The 21,967-nt window shown below is 37.7% G+C and overlaps 5 protein-coding genes across 5 annotated transcripts; 2 read left to right on the top strand and 3 right to left on the bottom strand.

The window, feature by feature from the left end:
- Positions 1-7,117: 7,117 nt before the first annotated feature.
- Positions 7,118-8,202, bottom strand: BGZ61DRAFT_468749 (uncharacterized protein). Its single transcript, XM_046247895.1, has 3 exons — positions 7,735-8,202; positions 7,555-7,668; positions 7,118-7,518 (listed from the first exon to the last, which is right to left on the bottom strand). Exons 1-3 carry the CDS (start codon positions 8,080-8,082, stop codon positions 7,483-7,485), a joined length of 498 nt encoding a protein of 165 aa, XP_046093721.1. The 5' UTR covers positions 8,083-8,202; the 3' UTR covers positions 7,118-7,482.
- Positions 8,203-9,858: 1,656 nt separating this feature from the next.
- On the top strand, positions 9,859-10,770 carry BGZ61DRAFT_576515 (uncharacterized protein; the record flags this gene model as incomplete). The annotated part of the gene is made up of 2 exons (XM_046256223.1): positions 9,859-10,459; positions 10,512-10,770. 2 exons carry the CDS (start codon positions 9,859-9,861, stop codon positions 10,661-10,663), a joined length of 753 nt encoding a protein of 250 aa, XP_046093720.1. The 3' UTR covers positions 10,664-10,770.
- Positions 10,771-11,923: 1,153 nt separating this feature from the next.
- Positions 11,924-12,329, bottom strand: BGZ61DRAFT_374962 (uncharacterized protein; the record flags this gene model as incomplete). Its single annotated transcript, XM_046242376.1, has 3 exons — positions 11,924-12,067; positions 12,116-12,151; positions 12,207-12,329. 3 exons carry the CDS (start codon positions 12,327-12,329, stop codon positions 11,924-11,926), a joined length of 303 nt encoding a protein of 100 aa, XP_046093719.1.
- Positions 12,330-13,926: 1,597 nt separating this feature from the next.
- BGZ61DRAFT_487580 (uncharacterized protein) lies at positions 13,927-14,899 on the bottom strand (the record flags this gene model as incomplete). The annotated part of the gene is made up of 3 exons (XM_046249993.1): positions 13,927-13,944; positions 14,102-14,487; positions 14,860-14,899. 3 exons carry the CDS (start codon positions 14,897-14,899, stop codon positions 13,927-13,929), a joined length of 444 nt encoding a protein of 147 aa, XP_046093718.1.
- A 692-nt stretch (positions 14,900-15,591) lies between these two features.
- Positions 15,592-18,481, top strand: BGZ61DRAFT_487579 (uncharacterized protein; the record flags this gene model as incomplete). Its single annotated transcript, XM_046249992.1, has 4 exons — positions 15,592-16,641; positions 16,702-16,817; positions 16,873-17,096; positions 17,151-18,481. 4 exons carry the CDS (start codon positions 15,592-15,594, stop codon positions 18,479-18,481), a joined length of 2,721 nt encoding a protein of 906 aa, XP_046093717.1.
- Between the last annotated feature and the right edge of the window lie 3,486 nt (positions 18,482-21,967).

The raw sequence follows: 21,967 nt of genomic DNA, 5'->3' as shown, positions 1-21,967 counted from the left end.
ACGGCTCTTTGGCCTTGTCCTACCGCGGCTCCTGTAGGGACTCCCCACCTGATCCCCCTTAGGGCTTATATAGAAAGGATATTACGAACATCCAGCGCGACGTATGCTACCCTTCTGGCGGCTTGCTATTACCTCAACCTACTGCATATATCCCTCGAACTAAATCCTGTCGCCGCTCAATCACAAAGACCGGCGAAGACGGGGCCTATACAATGCCCGCGACGCATGTTTACTTCCGCACTTATGTTAGGTTGGAAGTATACCCAGGAAAAGAGTTAGAGTCGTGCTATTCATATAACCCCTTATTGCTAGTTGAATAACTATCACGTGAGAATTCGCTATTTCACTTAGATTTCCTTACCTTCTCCTTTCCACACCAAAATTACTATAATAGCAAGAGGCGCCCTCAAATCATAGGAAAATCCCTCACAGCCTGACCACAATCTCATCTTATAGGGACGACTGAGTAGCTAGAATAAAGCTATTGCCAGACGGCGTTAGTATTGCCGAGGGCCTCGAGCTAGCCTGCATTCCCCTTTCTTATCTGCTTCCTATTTTCTTTATATATAATCTTATACTAGCTTATAATCGAGTTGAGGATTGTATTAAAGGTTATATTAAGATTTATATCTATAATAGTATTAAGGCTTATATGTGACGGTCGGGTCTAACCTAAGGGTATAGAGTAGGTCTGAGGCGTGTGGTATATAATCGAGTGGATTAGGATGTTATAGTAAGCAATATAGGTTACAGTTTAGTAATAGTAGAATAGTAGATTTAATATAACTAAGTATATTAATAGCTAGTGAGGCTATCTATTTATAAAAGTACTAAATAAATATCTATATACTAGTAGTGCTTATACGGGCTTACTAGATAAGAGTAAGTTTAATCTTATAGCTTATTTTAGGGAAGTAAGTTATATATTTAGGCTTACTTATATAGAGTGAGTTTGGGATTTATATTAGGTAAAAAAGTAGGTATATTATAGTTCTGCTAGTTATAACTATCTGGTTTTAATTTAGGCTGTAATATTATTTAGTTTTTTTAGCTTTACTTAATATTATTAAATAGATTAAAGTTATATAATAATCTTAAATAATAGGAATAAATAATAAGTATTTTACTTAGTATTAGAAGAAATAGTAATTAAATAATAAGGTTATTACTTATTAATTTCTACTTAAAGTTTTTATTTAATTTTTTTAACTTTAACTTTATTATTTATAGTTAATAATCTTACTATTTATAGTTAATAACCTTAAGATAGTAATTTTATTTTAAGTAATAGAATATAAGGGAGATATCTCTTATTATTAAGAAATTAACTTTTCTTTTAATATTTATCTTATTATAACTAATTTTTAATATAGTGAATTTTACTTAAGTAGCTCTTTCTAGGGATAACTTATTATATTTATATTATAAATTCTAACTTTAATATAATCTTAGATTCTCTTAAAATTTAAAAGATAAATTAAAAAAATAGAAGTTAAATTTCCTCTTAAGCTTTCTTAAAAAAGAAAATCTATTTAAGCTATTACTATACTATCTATAATATCTAAATAGAAGCTAATAGATTATATTAGCTATTTTTAGATATTATTTACTTTTTAATAATAGGATTAAAGTTAATAGATAAGGAAATTAAATTCTTATTTATAATCTTATTCTATATATTTAAATAGAAATAGCTATATTTTATAATTTAGTTAAAAATATTAATAATTCCAATTTAAGAAGTTAAATCTTTCTTTAGAATATTACTAGAGCTTAATATAACTTCTAGTTTTAAAAGTTATTATATTATATTAAGTTAGTATAAATACTAGCTATATAAAATACTAGTTAGAGAGGGGATTTAAATAAGAGTTATTATAGGTATTAGAAATCTTAGAATATTAAGTTAGATTATAGAAGTTTTTAGTATATTTATTAAGATTAAAATTAAAAACATTAGATAGAATTTTAATAGAAAAGAAAAAAGTAGCTTAAAATTTAAAATTTAAGCTTTAATAATTATAATATATATATAATAAAAATACAGTAAATTTAAATACTAAGTTTTCTTATTAAGAGGGGCTATAATATTATAATAATAATAATTTTAATTTAATTTTAGCTTATATATAATTTTAGTAGATATTTATAATTATTTACTATATATTATTAAAGCTATTAATTTTATTTATTATTCTTAAAGTTAATAATAATAAAATTAGTAATTATAATAATATTAATAATATAATTATAATATTATTATTATTATATAGAAATTATAAATTTAAAGAAATTATAATCTTTTTATTTATTATAGTATAAAATTAACTATAAAAACTTTAAGTAATATAAAAATCTTAAATTTAAAAAAGTAGCTATTTAAAATTTTAAAAAGTAGAAATTAATAAAGTTTATATATAAAGAAGTAAGTTTTTTATTAAATACTTCTTAAGCTATTAATATAAATAAATATTCTACTTTTAAATACTTTTATTAATCTTAAGCTACCTTAAAATTTAATAAGTATATAAAAGAGTAAATTGCTATTTAAACTTATTTATATATATAAATAGAGGCTTTAAGTATAAATTCTTTTAAATATAATATACTATTATTAACATACTTAATAAGCAAGTATCTCAGATAAGTAAGTATCTTAAAAATCCCTCAACCTTTATTATTACCATTTAATCAATTAATTCCCAACCACCCAGTATATTATAGTCTAATTATAAAGCTAGAATGCTTCTTACTCTTTATGCCCTTTAAAATAACCCGAATTTAAATCTTCAGAGCGCTATAAGTATATATACAGTCTCCTAGAAGACCCTTAGCTGCTAGTAGAAGGGCATCCAATCTCAATATAATACTATCTAGAAATTACATTAGCTATCTAATTTAGAGGAATAGATTCTTATTTACTTTATTTTTAACCTAGATTTATAAGAATTTCCCCCCTGGCTATATAATATTAAAAATATAGCTAATTAATTGCTTACCGACTGCAATATACTATTAGTTGGTATATATTAAGCTTATAATTTTATTAAGTAGCATCTAGATCTTAAAATATATTTTTTTTATAAATATAACTACTAGAGAGCTAAATATAAAAATCTAATTATTATTTATAATTAATTTCAACTTATAGTAAATATAATTATAAAGTATAGTATTTAATTAAATAATATCTATAATTTTAATAAGACTGGCTTTCTTATAGGTATAATTATAAGTAGAATAATTATTATAGGTATAAAAAGGCATTTAAAGTTAAAATTAGTATAGCTTAAAAACTAGAAATAAATTATAATTATTTAAGCAATTAATATAAAAGGCTAGGCAATCTAGCTATTTATTATTAATATAAGCTAATATTACCTTACTAATTAATATTAAAAAAGTAACTTTCTAGGCAATTAGGCTATTATAATAACTTAAAATAGCTAGATTAATAATAAGATTAATCTTAAGTAGCTTAAATACTTTAATTAGTATATAACTAATTAATTAATTAGTTTCTATTATTTTTTAATTTTTAATAGCTATAAAAGTTACTACTCTATTAAATTTAAGAAATATTATAAGAAAAAGAAGATTATCTAGCTTTATATACTATCTTATTCCTCTTATTTACTTTAGCTTCTTAATATTAAGTATTTTAATATATTAAAAAAGACTTATAATTAAAAAATAAAATATTTAATTAGATATTTTATAACCTATATTTTAAAGACTAAGTTCTTTCCAGCCTTTTATACTATATATAAAGCTACTATAATAAAAAGAAATATTAAGAGGGCTTTTAAAGAAGCTAGTCTTATTCCTCTTAACCTAGAAATTATAATCTTAAAGCTTAATATTTAGCTACAGATACCAATATTAGTTAAGAAGGCAGCTAAGCTATTAACCCCTTGGCTTTAAGGATTCTAAAGATTGTAATTAAGGCTAGATCTTAGTCTAAATACCTCAAAAGGCAGATTAAAAGATATTAAAGTAGCTCTCCAGAGTTAATTTTAAAAGCTCTATAATCTCTTACAAAAAAGATAAAGGCAGTTATATATTAAGTTGCCTTATTAACTACTAAGAATAAAAACCTTTAAGAGGTAAATAAGATACTAAGCTAGCGCTAGAGGGTAAAAAAAACTAGATTATAAAGAAGAGGGGTTATAATAGTAGAAGAAGGAAGGCAAGCAATTAATTAAATAGATATAGATATATAGGTAGTAGCTAAATCGTCGAGGAGTAGTAGTCGAGGAAGGTCAGTTAGATTAGATATTTAGCGCTATGGTATATATAGTAAGCCTGGCTATAATGCAAGGACCTATTAGGTAGTAATTAAGATATCTAGGGAAGAATATAGTAAGTAGTTTTAATTAATTAAATAGTTTGTGGTATTTTTATTATAATTTCTATTTTAAGAGTTGGGATTTTTAAGATACTTATTTATTTGAGATATTTATTTATTAAGTATATTATAAGATAAATTTAATAAGTTATTAAATTAATAGTAATATAAGAAATTTAGATATTAATATTATAAAGCTATTTATAATAGAGGAATTTAATCTGGATATATATATTTATATTTATAGCTTATTAAATATAATCTTACTTTTTCTCTTTAAGTATTTATTTAAGAAATTAATAAAGAGTAAGAAAATTACCTATATTAATTACTAAAAATAACTTTATATTTTTATATATAATCTTTATAAAGCTATTAACTCTCTAGCTAAAATTATAATAGTTATTAATATAATACTTTACTTATTAAAACTATTAAACTATATATTTCTTAGAGATATAACTAAGAATATAATATTAAAAAGAATATATATTATTAAGCCTTTTTTATTAAGCTTTAAATTTAGCTTCTATAGAAATATAAATAATATATTTCTATATCTTAAATATCCCTTTATAGCTATATATATTATTAAGGGGTAATAAGAGCTATAATACTAGGTATTTAAGGTTAGGTTTATCTTCTTATAGAATATTAAAAGATAATATAATTATATTTATAATTTCTAAGGTATTATTAACTTTAAAGCTATTAACTTTAAGATTTTTAAGATTATTAAGATTATTAAAATTCTACTATAATTTAATCTTTACCTTTATATTAATATTAATATACTAGATATATAATTACTGCTATATAGCTAGAAAAACCTAATTAAAAGCATTTTTAAGAGTTTTTTCTTTATTTATAATAACTATAAAAAGAGTTAGAAGATAAAGCTCTTTTAGTATATATTAAGCTACTAATAAAGCTAAAAATAGGCCTCTTTCTTCTTATTATTAATAAGGCTAAATATAAAGTTAACTATAAATTACTAGTTTAATATTTTAATTACTTAAAAGAAGAATATCTTAAAGTAGTTAATCTTATATATATTATTAAGACTAAGAACCTTAGGAAAATACTTCTATTAAATCTTATACTAAAGATAAGTTTAAAGAACTGCCTAAATATAATTCTTATTATTATCTTTATATTTAATAAAATACTACAAATTATATAATTATAAAATAGAAATTTAAAACTAAGTTGTAATTAGGCTATTAAAAGTCTATTACTAGAGGTATTAATAGTTATTATAGATATCTTTTTACGTAAAATAGCTTGGTATTAATATTAAAAAGTAAAGAATTTTATTTATTTTTTAGATAGAAAGAGAATTTATCTAAATAAGTAACTATATAAAGATATACTATACTTAAGTCCTTTTTTAATAGATAAGGTAAATAGAGGGGTTATAAGAGGTAGGGTAGTTATAATAGCTCTTAGGTTAATAGATTTAAAGATTATTTATAGCCAAGCTAGATTTTACTATAATCTTAAATAGGCAGTTAATTTTCCTCTTCTTTAGCTATTAAAGCCCTATAAACCGAGGCTCTTATAAAGCCAGGCTGCAATTGCAGCTAAGGGAGACATATTATAGTTATAGGATTTCGGTGGCATCTAGCTTCTTTATAGCAGCCGTCTTAATAAGGGCAGCGCCCTTATTAAGATAGAAATCTTAAAGAAAGGTAAAGAGGTTATTAAATATATTAAAAGTTAGCAATTTAAGTAACAGAGGAATTTATATTAAGGGATTTTCTGCTATACTTAGTGGTAAAGACTTCTTATCTATAAAGGGGTCGATCTCGCTCTGTAATATATTGGAAAATTTGTTAATTGTTATAAAATTAGGATTATTAATAAAAAAAAACTTATTTTTACAATCTATTATAAAAAAGCAATTAAAATTAGTATATTAGTAGTATTATAGAGGAGTATTATAATTACAATAAATAGTATAATATAAAGAGGGAGGAAATTAGGCTATAGAAGGATTTTCCTAATTATATAATACTATATATACAAAAAGTTATTTAACTAGTAATAAGGGGTTATATAAATACCTATTGATATTGTGGGGCTTGTAAGTATGCTAACCTCTACGAGGTTAGTTATAAAAACCTAGTTTAGCTATATTATTCTAGTTTACTTTTTATACTGAAAATACCTCTTTTTAACTTTTTATTCTAGCTTTAATTTAAGTAAATAAAATCTCTAGAAAATAAATATAAATAGAGGTAGTTTAGGGCTAAAAAATAAACTTACTTTAAGTAAATTTTATTTAGGTATATTTTAAAAGTTTAAAAATAAGATATAAAAAAATCTTAAATACTAAAACAGCTAATAGTTATATAAAATTCTAAAAGTATATTTATTTTAAAGCTCTAAATTATATCTATTTAGTAATATTTTTAAAGATTTTATATATTAAAATTAAAGCTAGAATAGAAAGATAAAAAGAGATATTTTTAGTATAAAAGGTAGACCAGAATAATATAGCTGGACCAGGTTTTTATAACCAACCTCGTAGAGGTTGGCATGCTTGCAAGCCCCACAATGCCAACGGGTAGCACGACTCTCAGTATTTTGGTGTAAGCAACTTTACCAAATATGGACCAAATGTGGCTTGATACAGTGTGTAGCTGGTGCTAATGGCTCCACGCGATCTGCAAGTTATAACAGTACGGTAGATACCTCAGGTACCAAGCGCACAACTTTTCGCCCTCTGGTAGGGAATATGTAGCAAGTTCCTAACTTACTTTCCTTCACTCATCTCAGAAGCCAGAAGCGGCTCATTACTGCTCGCAGCATATAATAGCTCCGCGACTCTCCCCCGAAAAGCAAGAGCAAATCCGTAATATGCTACTACGTGGAGACCCGATCGACGAAATTGCCGAATCTATTCCTTACACCGAACATACCGTCTACAGAATACAAGCGACCGTCAAACGATATAGGACGACGACAGTTCCTGCAAATTGCGTCGGCCCCGATCCCAAGATAACCCCGCTTATACGAGATGCACTGATATATTGGGGTTGCGCTCTAGGTACAGATAGCTGTATAGGATAATAGGCAAACATCTTCAATTGGCACCATAGTATACCGATAAGAGCATTTAAGCTTTATTATTATCGACGAGCTTGGGAGCCCCAAAAGACTGGACGCTTTAATACCCACAGGCGCCTCCAGTCTCATCGCACAACACTTGCCGAGATGCCACTGACAGCGATCCGTCCCCCTTTAACTTTAACAAAGTTATTCGGCACCACCGAGAGATCATCCTGCGTTAAAAGAACGACAAGGCCCCTGAGCTGCTGTCATACTTGCCGATAAAGCTGTTCTGGTCAAGCGCTATAGTAAAGATCAGGCTTAGCACAAACGTAAGTTCCATCCATCAAGTAATCGAGATTCGTGAAGGGTATATTACTAGCAATATATTTTACGTCTCCTGGATCTCCTTCAATTATCAGCATCACGGTTATAATAACTAATACTCGCAGTATTCCTTGACAACCCTCCTCTCGCGCTGGGCTCGCTTTATCCGGATCGGACTGCAGGACGAGGGACGAGATGCTGGATAAAGGCGGGGATAATCGCTGCCATAGTAGAGACACGCCTCTATACTTAGCCGCGGAGAACGGGGCGAGGTAATGGTTAAGTTGCTGCTCGAACAGGGGCGTAAGACTCGGTGGATTCTGTCGGTCGGATGACTGGCGAGACACTCCCATACCCTGTACTCCTGTAGGTCGCCGAATAGAAGCCAGTATAGTAGAAGTGTGATTACAGTATTCTGCTTCTGCCTACCTTCCGGCGTGTGAATTTCCCGTGGCCTTGACGTTAAGTCTGGGATTTTTCTCTTTTACCTGGTTCAGGCCGCCGCGCTGCGTGGCGCTACACACGGCTAGCCTCGGTCGCGTGGCCTCATCCGTCCAAGCAAGCGAGGCTCGCTTGGACTTCATAAGCAAGATAATACAAAGAGACGGACTTCTGGGTGGCCCGGATGCAGTCACCCCAGTTCATTCCCTCGACCAGGCGAAGGGTACGCAGATGGTATAAGAAAGACGCCAGGGGATTAATGCCCTGTCGCGAGACAAGGTTGATCGCGGAGGCTTGTCTTCTAAGCAAAATGCCAGCTCTGCTTCCTGCCACGCTTCCCGCCACGCTGGGGTCATCGAGCTTCTCGATCCTGGAACAGCACAATAAGTGGGAGGGGGTCGCGGATCGCAAACTTCCACTCCTTCGCCACCTTGTACACCAGGAGGAGGCCCAGAAGCGCGCAAAGCCATGACGTGGCTAAAGCGGGGTCCCGGCGAAAAGACGGTCCCCGCTGTTACGTATCTTTTGCAGATGGAGATGGCTGGATTGGTTTCTCTTGGCCAATCTTTGAATATGCATTGCGCATGGATAGAATGTTGAATATCATTCAGAAGAAATAGCTAGAATGGACCAAGCTGCACTTTTCCGCCCCAGTAGATTAGATGCTTTCCCCCCATCATCATCTTTATTGCGTCACTTGGAACTGCAATCATCGGACGACAAGCGCCAATCAACACATGTCGGGCAAGTGCCATGGGTAAAAACAAGCTTACTTGGAACTCCCAGTCTGTTCCTGTTTCATGAGGTCTTGCACCATGGCAAGCGTGTTGCGTAGTGCTACGTAAGACTGGGGTTCTTGACTCTCAACCTCAGAGACCCTCCCGTAACACCCGAGACCCGAGACCGGGATTCATTCTCTCCGGGTGCCGGCCGATCTCGCGTTGGAGAAGCGACCAGGGTTCTCTCCCACACCGTACACCTGTGCCAACTACAGACGAACCAGGCACCGACTTGCTACCCCGATCTCTTGGCATTGGTCCATGCTCAATGCCTGTAACGTATCCGTCCTGATCAGGGGTTCTGCGCTGACTAGCAACGCCCTTACCCGAGCTCCGGTAGGACCAGGGGATTGTACATGGTAGGTTAATGCACAGGCCCCCTTTGCCCCCCAGAAGATCAGACCGCCAAGTTTCACAAGACGGGACGACAGTGCATATGCCCTGGGGAGACAGGGAGTGCGGCTTGGATGGATGCTGGTGATGGAGCTATGGTGATGCATGGCCGGATGCCGGTTCGATGTTGATGGTACATGACGACCAAATCCCCGATGATGAGAGATCTGCCACACCGAACTTGCGACGGTTTCATCCGCGGCTGGCAGAAGTTCCGTGGAGAGGCGCGCTTGGCATTGACTTGGACCCCTCAGTGCAAACGAAAGAGCAACCTGATGGAATGGCAATGGGCATCAATCTCCTACTCGTCGAGCAAGTATAATATGCTCCCTTTGGCCTCGCTGTAAAGTCTTTTCTCTCATCATCCAACACACACTCTCCTCTTACCTTCTTACCTTCTTTTACTAGAGCTGGGCTCTTATTCCATTCACGACACCATATTCACTCATTTTCTGAATTGATTTCAGCTTTCTTTTGATTACCGATCCAACCTCTTTCACTCTCTTTACCGACAAGATGAAGACCCTCTCTATGCTCCTCATGACCGCTGGCCTGGTGTCGGCCGTCGCCGTCGACCTCCACCCGGCCGCCCAGCGCCGCTCCGAGCACGCTATCCGCGAGTTCAAGGTCATCAATGCGGCCCCAGCAGCAGCACCCGGTGCCCCCGAGGAGCCAGCCGCCACCGAGAACGCAGCCGCTGAGGAGACAGCCGCCCCCGAAGAGACCCCCGCCGAGGAAGAGGAGGCCGTGGAGGTCACTGAGACTCCCGCCGAGGCCGAGGAGACTCCCGCTGAGGCTGAGGAGACTCCCGCCGAGACTGAGGCACCCGCTGAGACCGAGGCACCCGCTGAGGAGGAGAACCAAGAGGAGAACCGTGGTGAGGAAGACAACGAAGACAACAACCTTGGCGGCGAGATCGAGAACATTGTCGCCAAGATGGGCATGCAGGACGTCATCCAACTCGGAAACATCCGCGAGGCCAGCTTTGCCGACCAGATCATCATCCTCATCCAGCTCCAGCAGATCCAGACCCTCCAGATCTTCAACCTCGTCAGCCGCAACGATATCATCATCATCCTCGTCAACGGCGGCATGAAGTTTGGTGCCGGCGTCAAGAGTAAGAATCTCACAACTTCGTTTTATTAACTCTCGCTAATCTTGATATCCAGTCATTGACGGTGGACGTGGCGGAGACGGTCGTGGCGGAGACGGTCGTGATGGTCGCCAGGGCGGAGACGGTCGCCAGGGAGACGGTCGCCAGCAGGGCCAGGGTGGTTTCCAGGTAATCTCCGGCGGCTTCAAGCACGTCATCCGTGCTTAAATGGGGACGCATTTAGATGCGAGCGCAGGAACTGGGGTCCATACGCGAGGGTTTGGGATACTTGGGACGGCGTAAGGCTGGAAGGCAGTGCCTACAGGAGCAGCCGGGTAATTCGGGTTATCTGTTGGTCTGAATGTAAACGAGCTAGTAAAGTTATTTGCTAGGTATTGGAATCATCTTCTTAACCCATAACTCAACTCAATGTCCACAGCCGATGAAGACCCAGTTTCAGTTTGGATTGGATGAATTGTGACTACTGCCGAGAATGCATGAGCGGCGTTGGAACTTCCCGAAGCCGAGTATCGCCTCTTGGCCTGGTGAGGCAACCAAAGATTCATGTCCCCACACTACGGCACGAGACAGCCTGGGATTCGTAGTTGGCATATAGACCTTGAAAGTCAAGTTGCATACCATCTGCAGCACGGAATGGCGTGCATCCGGCTCAAGATCAGGACCAGATCGCGAGCGTTACTGCGTTGGACACCAGGGTTGATAATGCGCCTTTGCACCCAGGTACGTACACAACCAAAATGGAGTCGATATGTCGTCAGTCTTGTTGTGACGTCATGATGGAGTGTTACTGACCCTACTGAATACTCATAGAAAATGGTCACCGATAGTCTCTCCTTACTGGAAGGGAACTGACTGCTCCGATTTCATCACGACAGACCACGTCCCCTCCTCGCCCAAGTTAATCAAAAACCTCATCGGAATATCGGAAGCTGCAGGTTCCCCCGAAGATGGAAGGTATCGAGACGCCGGATAAGAATTAGGGCACAGGCTTGGGCATGGGGAAATTGGGGCTTGTGACCTGTGGTCTTCCTTGGGGGATGTCCGCACTGGCTCCGATCGGACGGATCTAAGCAAGAAGAGCAGGTTCGCTGTACGTAGCCTGTTGCAGCGGACTAGCCGCGTGCTTGCACAAGGACCTTTCTGTTAGACAGGTCTGTTAAGACGTCCTTGGTCGATGGAGCAGAGTTCGCGGCGATGGCGCGCAGGGTTTCATCCGGCCTGACTTGAGTACTGTGTGTGTGTGTGTGTGTGTGTATAACCGGTAGAGATTCGCATAGCTTAGCACAGCCTAGCTAGTCGAGTACTATCAATAATCATAATTAAGAACCAGAGAGAAGATCCTTGGAAGCTATGACAAAAAATCTCAATCATTAATTCTATTTATTCTACTTTCAGTATTATTTCCTCATTTCCCAACTTGCTTCATGTCGAGTGCTCCCAGTTATCAGGTACTCTCAAGAGGACCAATTAGCATCGGCCACGGACATCATCGGGATCAACATAGCACGTTCCAACACCGTCCGCACACTGGAAACCGGCCTTGGCAATCTCCTTGCATGCGCTCTCCCATTCCTTTCCGGCGATCTGGTCTTCGGCAGTTGCTTGGGTGCACTACAACTGTTAAAAGAAGGCTTCCTGAGGTGTTTGGAATGTACTCACTCTTCCAGATGCAGTATCGTAGGAAGCGCCACCCCACTACTTGTAGTTAGAAATATGTCCTTGGCGTCTGTCGAGGTTGTCTTTCACATACCTTGTAGTTGGCATCGTTGTACATGGTGCATGCGTTTGTGGTAATTCGCCAGTTGTAGCTGTCGCCATTATCGCATGCGCAGTTATCATGGAGATCTGCCGCACTATGGAGATGTAAGCTCATCCCTTCTCAAGGAAGTTGAGAGTGGTAACTTACGCGAAAGCGAAGAAGAGAACGACGGAGAAGACTTTGGCAAGCATCTTGTTGATTTGACGGCGTGGTCTGGTTGGGAATGGATGAACAAACAAACGAGTGAACTGATTGGATAAATTAAGCGATAAACAAGAGAACGAATGGAAACGTCAATATTGAATTGACTGGATGCGATGTTAAAACGAGTGTTGGTGTGGGTGACAAGAAGCAAGAATAGACGGAACGTGCGGCGGCGATGGAAGCAATCAAGTCGGTTCTTCCGGAGAGGCCATTTCCTACTACGTAGTCCGCTATCCACAATACCTCATTGAAGTTTAATAAGTTGCCAAGACGGACGCATGAATCACAATGAAGATTACGGACGCCTTGAACAACGGGGCGGGTGACATTTTGGAGGCTGAGCAGTCGTCTTGGTGCGAATTTGGTAGTAAAGCCGACCTCGCCCAGCCCGAAGCTAAACTCTAAAATTCGCTAAATAAATGTCATCCGATCAGATGAGCCTCTGGAGCGTCCGGGAAAACTATAGGGTTACATATTCGCATGAAACCGTGCGGTGGGGAGCTCACGAGGCAATGGGTTCTGACAGGCCACCCACCGACCAACCCGTCCCCAATTTGGAACCCTTGTCTATTGTGAAACCCGGACACGTTCGATCCCGTGCAGTTCTCGCACGGGAAAGCCGTCTCTGGTGAACCATGGCTGACTCGATGTCACCGTTGATTGCCTTGTTGAGCCGCGTTGTGGATGAATTCGGAGGTGAGGTTGGATATGGGTACTGATAGTCCCTTTCATTCTATATGCCGGTGGCGTATTGTCTTGGCCCCGCATCAAACACCTCGTGCCATGGACAGCAGGCACCGCTTCAGCCGCCGTAGATAGGACTCTGAATACTTGGAGAATAGCCTTTAAGTTCGCTTGCTAATAATATAAACCCTACGAGACCCGCGGAAAGATTAGAAATAAAGATATATTAGTAGAAATTAGATACTATATAAGCTTTTATAATATTATAGTAAAATTTGGGAAATAAATATATATAATAGTAACTAGTATTCTATTAGTTATAAGCTATTGAGTATAATAAATTATATATATATATATATTAACTGGATTTATTTTCTAATATACTAATAGTAGGCTTATATTATTTAATTACTAACTGCTATATATTTCGGGATTGGGATATCGGATTTCTACTGTATTGAAGCTTTCTTCCTTTATTATAGGCGTCTATCGCTACCTGCCTCGTTACCGGCTTCGTCACCGACCTCGTCATAGTCCTAGCTTTTCCTTGATTTTATCAATAGCTAGCTGAAGCTAAAGACTCCGGACTATCCGGAGCCTCTCGGCCGTCCGAGGTTATCCGAGGTTATCTTCATCTATAAGACTGACCTAACAGACCTCTATTAGATAAGAAGAATACCAAGAGCTTCTCACACACATGATTCTATCTATCTGCTAGATGCAACACTAACTAGTAATAATATTTTTTAATTTTATATTTAAGATTTTATTTTATATTAAGAATCTGCTTTTTAAAAATATTAATTACTTAAAGAATATTAAGTTAGAAAGAATTAACTAACTATAGCTAAGTTAGTAGTTATAGTTTTAAATTTAGATTTTATAATCTTATATAATAACTATAAAATTATTAATACTATAACTTAATTATTTTTTTAATAATTATTTTAAAAAGAAATTATTATTTATTAAAATTAGTTATTAGTAATTTTTCTTACCGGGCAGGGGAGGTACTCTTCCCAGTAGCGCAGCTCGAGCAGGAAGCGGGGGATAGGTTTGAGGAATATTCGGCCGGTCGTCCAGACGAGATGCATGTCCATCCGCTCCGTGACGATGACAACTCGGTCGACCAGCAACGGCGGTGCAGCAGACGTGGCAGCATGGGTCGACCCGCAATCTAAGCCAGCCGTGAATACTGGTCCCGGCGCAAGTCGAGCTCCTTTTCGACGCAGGCCGTGATATGGTGAGCCAGGGCGGCCAGATTGTCGGACTCGGTGCGGTCCGACGCGGGCAAGAGCGACAGGAGTTGGTTGTTGTCGTGTCGACACGCGTCGGCGCCGTGGTTGTCCTTGTGCCCGAGAAATTGGATGGAGAAGGGAGGCGACTGTGAGCGGAATATTAGCTCAAACGCGGCCAGTGTGACGGAGAGCGCAAAGGGCAATACTCGATACTGCCGTCTTCCTATTCCGCCTCTGTTTCGAGAATCATCGGCTATCTCCAGAGCAGGGTTGTAAGAACCCGGTATTGACGACACTAGACAGTGTTATCTGTGGCAGGTTAGACGCGGGGTGTTTGGGGCACCACCTTACGGGCGCGCCGCTTGCGATTCTGTTCTGTAAGGATTCACCTTTGGCAGGATGATGGGTAGCACACATACTCCTTTACTGTATAAATTAGCAGGAGGGATAGTTGGATGCGGGAATGCCTGATTGCAGCCCTGCGCACTACTTCAGCTAATCTGCCCCCGTAATCTGACCTGGCTGGATCTGCCTAGCAGCCTCCACGTTTCCGAGCATATTTTCTATTCCATTTCCATTCCCTGCCTTTTTTTACTTCTCCCCCCTTATCCTGCTGACTGAATACCCAGTATAAGTATTACTCTTTAAATTACAGAGTTTACGAGTTTAATATTATACCCTACAATCCAACGCCTCTGCTACCCTGCTTAATATAACAGCCAGCAATAATTACAAGCATCTGTAACTAACATCGCAGAGCTTTAGTAGTGATAGGAATAGATTGGGTGCGATCCGGGCTAATCCTCATTCTAGCTGGCGTTGCTGGTGTCACGTACCTGTGGTTGTCGGCGAAAAAAGAGCAAACGCCACCGCTGCCCAAAGTCGTGCTGGAGCGTTCCGCTGATAAGTCGCCGCCAGAGAGGAAATAATAAATCGGACCATAGGCTGTGAGCTCTTAGCACCGCTCTCTTCAAATAACATTCAAATCCAGCAAAGTAAATTGAGCAAAGGTGCAAAGTCGAACCCACCTAATAATTGATGGTCTTCGGATAGCGCCGGGGCGCAGTCTCAGCCATCTGCAGCTCTCATAGGTGCCCGCATCAGCCTGGTCGTGGCAGAGCCTCATGTGATGGACGAGAGCCTTGTCAGCATTCATAGACAGCATTCTCAACGAGGACAATCTGTCCTTGACATCATGCACCTACCGTAACGTTGCTCGCTTAAGTGTCAATTCGTTATCGAATCCTGCCATGGCAGAAGTCGTGGCTGTCGTGGCCAGCGGGGCGGGTCTCGCGTCCCTTGCTCTGCAACTGGCGGAAGGGGTCAAACGACTGCGGCAACGTCACCGAAATGCAGCAGGACTCCTTGGTGACCTTTCAACATTGGTGGAAGACCTCGATTTGATCACTAAGCAGCTGAATGGCCTTGAAGCAGACACGCATGACATCCTGGAACAACAAATGGGACCGATCATCTTGGAGAGATGCCGTCGTCGTTCAGAGATTCTGACGGAACGACTGACAAAGCTCACGGCGAACATCCCAACCGGGCCATCAAGAATGAATGCTGTTCGTGCGGTAGTTCGATCGAAAAGGTGGAACACCGAACTTGAAGAGCTCCGAAACGCGGTTTCAGGTGTCCAGCTAGAACTCCTTCAGTACTGCATCCCAATCCAGCACGCACACGTGTGTTCTCAGTCGGCCTCGGATATTAATGTCTATAGGCTTTATTTAATCCACCAAAACATCGCCATGAAGAAGTTGCTTCGCATCGCGGATCCCGAGAACAGTGACGGGGACAGTTCACGCAACCCTGTCTCGCCAACTAGCGAGCGTCACGATGACGTTCTGCCCCGAATTTCGAATATCCCTCGGCATCGGTTTTCTCATTGTGCAGTCCGAAGTTGCCATTGTTCATGCCATATCACGCGTTCAGTAGGCGGCAGGTTTTGGCGCCTTCAGTACACCCCATTCGCCAACATTTTCAACACTTGCGACAATGCTAGGTGTTCGGTCCAACGTTACAGAGTCAACCTTCGAGCCGCGCTTTCACACTTTGGTGTGGGATGGGCAGTCGTATTTGGGCTTGACATGATGGTAGAGCCTGGGAAGTACTGGCTTCAACCGGTGTTGCAGGTTGAGAGAGTCGTCAATCGGACCGCACCGGGTTTCGTCATTCTAATGAAATTATCGGAAAACCTTTTGAAGTGGAACGAGGCTGAAATCCAGTTTAGAGAGCTTTACAGATCGGATCCGGCATTTGTGAATCAAGTCGACCCCCAGGGAAGGGGCTATCTCGAGGTCGGTATCTCATTCTTGTCTTGTTATTAATGTGGCTGACATCGATTCCATCTGCTCTAGAAAATTTTATCCTACGGAGGCTGGGGATGCTATGGCACTGAAATTGAGAGTCAGATTCGGTTACTACGTTTTCTTGTCGAAGAACTTCATTTGATCAAGGGGGTTGACAGCCCAAGGTGTGTTCACGTCTCTACCTATCCTTTATCGTGACAATGCTGAACCATCACATAGTCTCATGTACAACTGTGCGTCATTCAGTTCTACAAATCGCCATCTCGAAATTATTGAGGCTGTCACCTCTCTTGGATGTGACTTCAGCACAACTGCTTCTCCCAGCTTCGAGTCATGGCCGGAACCCTGCGTGCATGATCCAGAGTTGGCTTGTTTTGTCCGTATGATGCCAGAAGACCCGTTCTACCTGGAATACATGGGCATAATTCTTAAGTCAAACCCTGGTCAGACTAGCTAATGAGGCGTATGTGTACTTTTCTAATTTGAACTCAACGCAGATTTCGGGGACAGCCCGCCCATTCACAACGCGATTCTACACGGATCTAAAGAGGACTTTCGGGTGATCATCCAGAAAACCCAACCCTTGGAGGAAAACGTCAACTTTCTTGGGCAATCGCCCCTCCATATATCTGTGCGTTATCCAGAGCGCCTAGACATCCTCCTAGCTGCGGGTCACGATGCTAGTGTGCGCGACAAAAACGGCATCACTCCTTTGATGTATGCTGCGGCTATGAACATCTCAGAAGCAGTCACAGCTCTCATCAACCACGGCGCAGATCTATTCATGCGCGATAAGCTGAATGACTACGACTTCATCATGTACGCCGCAGTACGACATCATTGGTCCTTGGTTTGGTGTGCCATTGACTTGATCAGTTCGAATGACCGCAGCCTGCTGCCTAGGTTGTTTCCTAGCATCTTCCTTGCGTCTGGACGAGACTGCTTCCTCGCACATGACCCAAAAAGTCTCACAGAGGGTTGGAAGAAATATTGGCTGAAGGTTTTCTCCAAGGTGACTTCATTGGATATCTGCTTCGAAGACGGGGGCACCCTAATGCACGTTGTGGATAGCTGTCTGTTGGCAAATATGCTTGTTAATTCAGGCTTTGCGAAATTCAACCACAGGAACAACTTGGGCGAACACTCATTGTTTGCTATTGCTCGTTTTCTTGATCCGGTTTTGTTTCGGCAGTTCATCGCAAAGGGGGCACTGGTCAACATAACGAACAACCAGGGTCAAACTGTCCTCCACGGGTTGCTTGGTCTTCTACATGACCCAGAGAACCGCAAGAAAAAGGAGCTCCTCGAAATCCTGGACATTCTTCTTGATAGCGGAGCTAAGATCGGTATCAGAGACCATTGTTCCTGCAACTGTTCGCCTAGTGGCTGTCTCCCTGGTTCAAGCCTGGAATTCGATCTTGTGGAAATCTTGCATACGCAAGTTTACAATGGTTTCTGGGTCTTTGAATGGCTTCTCATTCTTGAAGAGCGAGGTCTTTTAGTGGAAGCTAAGGACTTTGCTTTATCCGTCTTCCGTCAGACATATTATAAAGAGGCAGGCTTTCGCCATGCCTGCTGCCGTTCCAATTCAGCCGGTGAACACGATGATACTGAAGAGGAGTTCTGGGATATCGGGAAGCAAATTCAATGGGAAGATTTGAGAGACAAGATGAGTGATTGGGCTGAACGAGATTACCAAGAAGTCAAGTATGGGTTAATGGTTCATCTGCAACAACGGCAGTCCGCAAAGAAGCGTGAGATGGAATCCGAGAAACAAAACCAGAGTGGCAGAAGACATGAAACATCGGCAAGTTATTACAAAAGATGATACTCTATCCCAGCCGGAGACTTAACCCATACTAATTCGCCGAGTTGCTCCAGGATTCTGACCTTGACAGCTGCGAGGAAATTCTAATCGATTACGAGAAAGACGAAATGTACACTGGCCTGGACCTCTTCCTCATGGGGCGTAAAACTTGGGGGGGCCTGAGTATTTGTTACGAAGACTACACAAAAGAGTTTCTTGAAGAATTCGTGGATGGATTGCGCAAGGCTAGGGGCGAGAAGTTCTCGACTCGGTTGCCTTTGATTGCTGAACTTTCAGCTGTTTTCAATGACTTCTGTTGACAATGACTTATCAGTAGTGTGTGGAAGAAGCGATCGGAATTTTTATAAATTGTAAATGCCGCCAGTACTGTACCAACTGGAAGTGAAGTTATTTAAGGTAGACAGATGCAAGGTGCAAAAGGCCTTATTGTCATAGCCATAAAAAGCCACCCTAGCACTCATTTTCCTCTACTTCACGGACAGCTTGCACCTTGGACTTCACTAGGCGCTTGTGATGCCCGTCTACCCCTAGATCCCATACAAAAGATTGAAGCTATGGAAGCCGAGGAAGAAAGATGCGACCGCCTTGCACCGCAGGAGAAGATTGCAGAGGACGGGGCACAGCTCCAGCGACAGTTGAGCCAAGATCCGACCATGACACTCCTTCTTCAGCGCTGCCAGCAGACACGCTACAACCTACTTCTGTGTGATGCATCGGAATGCCTTGAGGTTATAGAGCAAGGAAGGAATCGCCTGACAGCCACATTCAGGCACCGAATTCTCGTCGACGTTGCGTTTGGCGATTCCTACCACGTCCCTTGTCTCAAGGCTATGCTCGACCTACCGCGACTTGCCCGATCGCGATTCATGCTCGACACCAAACCCTACCGATGGAATCATAATGCGCCTTGGAGATGGGCTCTCTTGGTGGAGGCTGTCGCACAACAAGACCCCAGTAATAGCGGATTCTCTTGGAGCATCGTTCCACGGGTTCTTAGCCCTTGCTTTTCCGCCTCTCGACTTCTTCATTTGATGAATAGGCACTCGAACACGGCCGAGAAGAACAGGATATCATGATATAGAAGACTTATATTTACCCTAGAACCCCACTGTGATCGCCGGAGACTACTCGATTGCTCTTTAGTTATCCTCCACCCTCGCTAAGGGTGAAAACTCTCCTACGATATTACTTGCAGATAGAATTAACTCTCTCTTTCCAGCTATATTATATAGCAAGTTTATTATCTATAAATATCTAACTAGCTTAGTTATTAGTAGATTTATTTAGCTATTTCTATATAGTATATATTTGGTTTTTTTTATAGTCTTACTCAATATTATCAGATAGATCAAAGCCATATAGTAATCTCAAATAGTAGAAATAAATAATAAGGACTACACCCAGTACCAGAAGAAATAGTAGCTAAATAATAAGATTATTACCTACCAGTCTCTACTTAAAGCTTCTATTTAACCCCTCTAACTTCAACCCTATTATCTACAGTTAATAATCTTACTATCTATAGTTAATAACCTTAAGATAGTAATCTTATTTCGAGTAATAGGATATAAGAGAGATATCTCCTATTATTAAGAGACTAACTTCCCTTCTAATATTTATTCTATCTTAATAAATTTTATTTAAATAACTTATTACTATATTAACTATTAATTATAAGATTCTTATTATATATATTTCTATATATTAGGGATATAAATTTAGATTTTAATATAATATAAGATTTTATTAGAATCTTTAAGATAAAAGGGAAAAATATAAGCTAGATAATTATTTAAAATTTCTTAGAAAAAGAAACCTTTTAGACCTCTTATTATATTACCTAGAATATCTAAATAGAAATTAAAGAATTATATTAGCTATTTTTAAATATAGTTTATTTTTTAATAATAGAAATAGAATTAATTTATAGAGAAGTTAGGTTATTAATATTAATATTATATTTATTTAGATAGAAATAGGTATATTATATAACCTAGCTAATAATATTAAAAATACTAATAATAATAAAAGCTAAAAATTCTTTATAAAAATTAGCTATAAAAAATATAATTTCTAGTTTTAGAAGTTATTATATTATATTAGGCTAGTATAAATACTAGCTATTTAAAGTAGAAGGGGGGATTTAAATAAGGGATATTATAGATATTAGGAATTTTAGGGTATTTTAAAAATTAGGTTATGGGAGTTTTTAGTATATTTATTAAGGTTAGAATTGAAAAAGTTAGATAGAATTTTAATAAAGAAGAAAAAAGTAGCTTAAAATTTAAAATTTAAGCTTTAGTAACTATAATATATATATAATAAAAATATAGTAAATTTAAATACTAGGTTTTCTTATTAAGAGCTATATAATATATATTCTATATAAATTTTATTATTATTATAATAAATATATATAACTTAAAATTTATTTAAGCTAGCTTAAATATTTATTATTAATAAAATTATAATATATAAAATAAAAATAAAATATTTTATATAAAATAATTTTTATAATAAATATTAATAATTATATATAAATTTTTTTATTATATATATTATATATTATTATAATATAATTTAAATAAGATAAGTAAAATTTTATTTTTATATAAATTTTTTAACTTATTATATTATTATAATTAAAATTTTAAATATAAAATAAAATAAAATAAAATATTAATTTATTATTATTATTAATTTTAATAATTTTTTTTAAATTAAATTATAAAAATATTAAAAAATTTAAATTATTTATTATTAAAAATTATTAAATAAAAATTATTAATTTTAATATTAATATTATTTTAATAATTATTTTATAATATAAGTAAGTTTTAGGCTTTTTTAGTGTATTAAACTAACTTAATATCAGTTTTTATATAGTAGAATAATTTAATATTAAACTCTAAAAGTTATATTAACTTAATATTAAAGTTTTAATATAAATATACAATATATAAAATAAAAAGTTAATATAACTAAAGTTTATAAGCTTTAATCTTAATATAATTTCTATATTATTTTTTATCTCTTAATAAGAGAACTTAATATTTAAATTTACTGTATTTTTATTATATATATATTACAGTTACCAAGGCTCAAGTTTTGGGTTTCAAGCTGCTTTTTTCTTCTCTACCGGAATCCTATCTAACTTTTTCAACCCAGTCTAACCTTAATAAATATACTAAAAACTCCCACGACCCAACCTAACGCCCCGAGATCCCCAACGCCTATAGTATCCCAAGTCATTCGCAGTCGACATAGTAATAAGTTATTTAGATGAAATTTATTAAGATGGGATAAGTGTCAGAAGGGAAGTTAGTCCCTTAATAATGGGAGACGTCAGTCTCCCTTATATCCTATTACTCGGAATAAGATTACTATCTTAAGGTTATTAACTACAGATAGCAAGGTTGTTAACTACAGATAATAGGGTTAAAGTTAGAGGGGTTAAATAGAAGCTTTAGGCAGAGACTGATAGGT

This window comes from Ilyonectria robusta, assembly GCF_021365365.1.
Source record: "Ilyonectria robusta strain PMI_751 chromosome Unknown BGZ61scaffold_81, whole genome shotgun sequence".
NCBI lineage: Eukaryota > Fungi > Ascomycota > Sordariomycetes > Hypocreales > Nectriaceae > Ilyonectria > Ilyonectria robusta.
This window is presented reverse-complemented; position numbering and strand designations above follow the sequence as displayed.

What these genes read in the sequence shown, in the direction of transcription:
- BGZ61DRAFT_468749 (XM_046247895.1), bottom strand. Translation starts at nt 8,082, where the DNA reads ATGGGAGTGTCTCGCCAGTCATCCGACCGACAGAATCCACCGAGTCTT. An exon ending in ACTTGATGGATGGAACTTAC is followed by an intron (nt 7,669 to 7,734) that starts GTTTGTGCTAAG and finishes CAAGTATGACAG; the next exon opens with CAGCTCAGGGGCCTTGTCGT. An exon ending in GTGGCATCTCGGCAAGTGTT is followed by an intron (nt 7,519 to 7,554) that starts GTGCGATGAGAC and finishes TGGGTATTAAAG; the next exon opens with CGTCCAGTCTTTTGGGGCTC.